The 5,189-nt window shown below is 52.1% G+C and overlaps 1 protein-coding gene across 1 annotated transcript; it reads left to right on the top strand.

Annotated features, from left to right (window-relative positions):
* Positions 1-4,657: 4,657 nt before the first annotated feature.
* LOC311218282 (feather keratin Cos2-3-like) lies at positions 4,658-4,963 on the top strand (the record flags this gene model as incomplete). The annotated part of the gene is made up of 1 exon (XM_084300916.1): positions 4,658-4,963. The coding sequence occupies one exon, from the start codon at positions 4,658-4,660 to the stop codon at positions 4,961-4,963; it is 306 nt and encodes a 101-aa protein (XP_084157042.1).
* Between the last annotated feature and the right edge of the window lie 226 nt (positions 4,964-5,189).

Raw genomic sequence — 5,189 nt, forward strand, 5'->3', positions numbered from 1 at the left:
GGGCGGGCAGGGCTTCGGCTGCTGCCCGCGAGGCTCTGCCCGTCCTGCAGCCCAGCCCGGGACGTGGAGGCGTGCGGGGAAAGGCTGAGGCAGCTCCTTCGGCACGGGAGAGGAGAGGGGAGAGGAGAAGGAGTGGGAGAAGTCCAGAGATGTAGCGGAGTATAGGGTGAGGAGAAGATGGAGAGGGCAGAGGAGACGAAGAGAGGGTGGTGAAAAAGCAGCTGCCCGTCTGCAGCGTCCCCAGCAGGAGGGGCACGCAGAGGGTAGGGGGCCGGCCTGATCAGGGCAACGTGGCACTGCTAAGCGACTGTCACCGATCTGTGGCTGCAGTTCCAGCAGCAGCGCAAAGCCAGAAGTCGGAACGGGTCAGCTCGTGTGCTGGTGCACGGTGCTGAAACCAGCAACCTGAACCCTGGGGCCCCACCAGCTTGCGTCGCGGGTAGAGAGTCTCTGTCCAGGCCAGGGGCTGTGGCTGCCACTTTCCCCATTACAGGCTCCACTGTTATGGAAGCTGAGCACATATCCGTGAGACACACAGACAGGGACATGCACACCCCATTTGAGGAATATACACCCAGACCAATATTCACAGTAGCTGCTTTTGGGGGCCCAAACCACTCTTGACACATTTGCCTGGAGGCTGAGACCCCGTTTCCCTGCTCCAGGAGCTTCATGGGGACCCCCTGGCTCCAGCCACTGATAGCACAGGCAAGTGGTGTCCTCATGCAGAGCCTTACTCCAGCAGCTGGCACCGAACCTACTCCTGCTGCTCCACCAGGATCTGGCACTTTCTTCTTGTAGCACGTGTGCATGGGACAAAGTGAGATTACACAGAGGTAAGGAAAGATTCCAGAAGAGGACAGGACAGATGGTGGTGTTCAGGTACAGGTCCAGCTGCACAAGTACATGGAGTGGCCCCTTTTGCACCCTGCTCTGTCTGCCCTCGTGTGCTCCTCGCAGTTCCCCTTGCCCTGCACATCCCCTCATAGGTTTGTATAGGTCTGTCCTGCACCCATTCCAGCCTGTGTACTGGCCCACAGCTGTAACAGTTGCAAGGCCCAAGTTGATCTTCCTGGCAGTGGTGCCTGTGGCTTTGTGATAGGCCAGTAACTGGTGTAAATGGTGAGGTTTGTCTTTTCTTAGCATCCAAATTGACAAGGTCCCCAATCTGATAACCTCACTGGCATAAACTCAGTCACAGCCTCATGTACCCACCACAAGTGGTGCAACTGCCCACATTTGGTCTCCTCACTGCCTCCCTCATCGTCTCTCAGTCAGGATTGTGACCCTGTGTGTTCTTTTGTGCTTCCTGCTGTTCTTTCTCTCTATCCCCCTCCCAAATGCTGATGGGCTGCTTCTAGGGAAGGAAAGAAGGAGGATAAAAAAGAAAGAAAGAAAGAAAGAAAGAAAGAAAGAAAGAAAGAAAGAAAGAAAGAAAGAAAGAAAGAAAGAAAGAAAGAAAGAAAGAAAGAAAGAAAGAAAGAAAGAAAGAAAGAGAGGGAGGGAGGGAGGGAGGGAGGGAGGGAGGGAGGGAGGGAGGGAGGGAGGGAGGGAGGAAGGAAGGAAGGAAGGAAGGAAGGAAGGAAGGAAGGAAGGAAGGAAGGAAGGAAGGAAGGAAGGAAGGAAGGAAGGAAGAAAAGCAAGCTGGAAGGTATGAAATGAAATCAGGGCTGTAGAAGCAGTGAGACAGCTGCCCCCAGTCCTCCATTGTGGATGAGCATGGAGGAACACCGTGGTACTGAAAGCAGAGATAAATCACAGCATACAAAACAAACAAACCTCTGTTTCTCAGTTTTCCCATGGCTTCCTTCAGCCTCTGGGACCTTAGGCTGTAGGTTGGTGTATGGAGCAGGTGTATCACAGCCCTGGAGAAAATGGACACCACTTTGTTGAGGGAGACCTTGGCAATGGGGTGGGTATAGAGGAGGGAGTATGGTCCCAGGCACAACACAACCACAGCTAAGTGAGAGTGAGTGGACAGTATCTTGTGTCTCCTCATAGGTCTACATTCAGAGGGAGACCACAGAGCACCCTGCAGGAGCTCAAGGAAGACAGGAAGTCCTCTAGAAAACTGCTGGTGGTATTGTAGCCAAGGAGCACAGCAGTCCAGAAGCTCTCAGCAGGGGCCAGCTGCATGACATCAACGACCTTGATGAGTGAATAGTGTCCACCCTCAGCAAGTATGCCAATGATACAAAGCTGGGAGGAGTGGCCGACACACTGGAAGGCTGTGCTGCCATTCAGTGAGACATGGACAGGCTGGAGAACTGGGCAGGAAGAAACCAAATGAAGTTTAAAAAGAGCAAGTGTAGAGACCTGCAACTGGGAAGGAAAAAATGTATGTATCAGTACAGTCTGGGGGATGATCTGCTGGAGAGGAGCTGTGAGGAGAAGGACCTGGGGGTTCTGGTGGACAACAGGTTGACTATGAGCCAGCAGTGTGCCCCTGTGGCCAAGAAGGCCAATGGGGTCTTGGCATGCATAAAAAGGAGCATGGGAAGCAGGTCAAGGGAGGTGATCCTCCCCTCTACTCTGCCCTGGTCAGGCCTCACCTGGAGTACTATGTCCAGTTCTGGGCTCCCCGGTACAAAAAAGACAAGGATCTCCTGGAAAGGGTCCAGAGGAGGGCCACAAAGATGATACAGGGTCTGGAGCATCTTCCCTATGTGGAAAGGCTGAGATACCTGGGTTTGTTCAGCCTAGAGAAAAGAAGACTGAGAGGGGATCTCATCAATGTGTATAAATGCCTGAGGTGTGGGAGACAGAGGGACTTGGCCAACCTCTTTTCAGTGGTTTGTGGGGACAGGACAAGGGGTAATGGCCACAAGATAAAACAGAGAGAGTGTCGCACCAACATGAGAAAGAACTTCTTCACAGTGAGGGTGACAGAGCACTGGCTGCCCAGGGAGGTTGTGGAGTCTCCTTCTCTGGAGATATTCAAGGCCCATCTGGATGCCTACCTGTGCTATCTGGAGCTTGGAGAGAGTCTTGATGCTGTGCCAGCACTGCTCCACAGTAGCTCAAATATTGATGCAATGGCAGTGCTGTTCTAGCTCCAAGTGTAGAGCACAGCACTCTACGGGCTGCTCTGGGGAACGTTAACTTCATCCCAGGCAGCCCCAGTTCAGGCAACTGCACACAAGAGAGGAACGTGTGTGTGAACATGACACAGTGTGCACTCAGCTGAGACCCCATCAGAAAACAAGCCCAGCAGTTTCTGAACAGCATTTAGATGAAGTACATGGTTTGAAAAGGTACCCAGAGAGACTGCACAGAGAAGGGAGATGGACTGGGAGCCTTGGAGAAGGCACTGGAGACAGAGTTCTTGGCAAGACAATGGCAGCTTTCTTGGGCTTTGCTAATAAGCGCTAAGAAACCCATTTGTTAGTCTGAGTAGCAGCAGTAAGGAATGTGCTAGAGTACACCATGGTGAGCACTGGTTGATGTCAAGAGAGACATAAGCTTTCATCTTACAAGTAGAAGTTCTATGATTTATTTATCTGTTTTTTTTTTTTTTTTTTTTTTTAAACAAAAAAATGGAAAGTATGGGAGAGAAGAAAGAAGTCTCTACCGACAGGACCTGCACTCTGTGTCTTGTTAAAATCCACCTTGCTCTCTCTGATGCTGCAAAAAAGTAAGGTCACCTGCACAGGAAAGATTTAGTTGCTTTCTACATTTCTATTCTTGTTCTTTCTAAATAAAACACACGATTTCCTGTTGGGCCTTTCTTCTGAGATCCAGAAAGGCCCTGAACAAGCAAGCCCCCCTCATACAGACATCCCTGGGTCAGAGCAGGAGGAGGCAAAACAGGCCAGCAGGTTTTCCCTGAGGGCAGTGTCAGCAGGGGTAGGGTCACAGGCAGGAGCTGGGTCACCTGTAGCCAAAAGGGCCTCTGACAGTCCCTAGGGAGTCACTCAGACTGACATCATTTGCCTTTACTGGACTTTTCCAGCACGTGAGCTGAGTCTTCTGCCCACACTGAAATGCGTTGCCTGGAAATACTTGGGCCTCCCTACCCATCACACAAAAGTTGCCTTCTCTGGGAAGGGCATAAAGCAGGAAATTAAGAATAGCATCACAGAAAGGAAATACACAGCCCATATCATTAGGTGGGATGTTTTGCATTCAAGAGCAGCTTGTCAGAAAATAGTCCCTGCTTCAAGGGATGCCTCTGGACATGGAGCAGCTAAGGCCCACTATAAAAGCCAGCCCAGCTCTGTGCTCTCTCATCCACTTCTCTGGCCTTCTTCTTGTTGGGAACCAGGTGAGTGTGAAGCCCCTTCTTGTCCCCCTCATAGTCCAAAGGCAGGTCTCAAATTTATGGACCTCTCAGCTGCTATCATCTGTGTTGCATGCCAAATCTTGGAGCTGCTGGTAGTGGTAGAGGGAAGCAGTTAGAAGGTTTGTCATGAAGACTGGACCTTTACTATGATGGCTCCAGTGCTAGGGTCTAGGCTGTAACAGATAAGTTTTGGTGGCTCTTTTTGGGCCCTGGCAGGATGAGGCCAAGAAGCATTGGCATATCCCTGCACAGACTCCAACTCAAAGCCCTGCCTGTGCAGTTCCCTCTTGGTGTGGTGACAGGCTGCTCATCACGCATGCCCATGTTGAGCTTTCTCCTTGCCCTCTCTCCCAGGTGAACCTCCTGCCCCCAGACATGTCCTGCTACGACCAGTGTCGGCCATGCCAGCCGTGCGGCCCGACCCCGCTGGCCAGCAGCTGCAACGAGCCCTGCGTCAGGCAGTGCCAGAACTCCACCATCGTCATCCAGCCCTCTCCTGTGGTGGTCACCCTGCCCGGCCCCATCCTCAGCTCCTTCCCGCAGAACACGGCTGTGGGATCCTCCACCTCTGCTGCCGTTGGCAGCATCCTCAGCTGTGACGGCGTCCCCATCAACTCTGGGTGCTGTGACCTCTCCTGCATAACCAGCCGCTACTGTGGCAGCAGGTGTCGCCCCTGCTAAAGATGCCAGACAGTGCCCCAGACCAGGACCCCAGGAACTCAGAACATACTGCTGGACAAAAATGGATGGAAGAACAAACTTTGTGCTGTTTTTTTAAGAGGACCTGACCATCTCTGGCTTGTCTTGTAATGTCAGACAGGAAGGGGCCAGCCTGGCTTCTCTGACAACATGGCTAATGTTTACCTTTTTTGTTTCCTACTCACTCTGTTTCTCTCTTTTCTTTGTT

The sequence above is a fragment of the Netta rufina genome, assembly GCF_964035555.1.
Source record: "Netta rufina genome assembly, chromosome: 24".
Lineage (NCBI taxonomy): Eukaryota > Metazoa > Chordata > Aves > Anseriformes > Anatidae > Netta > Netta rufina.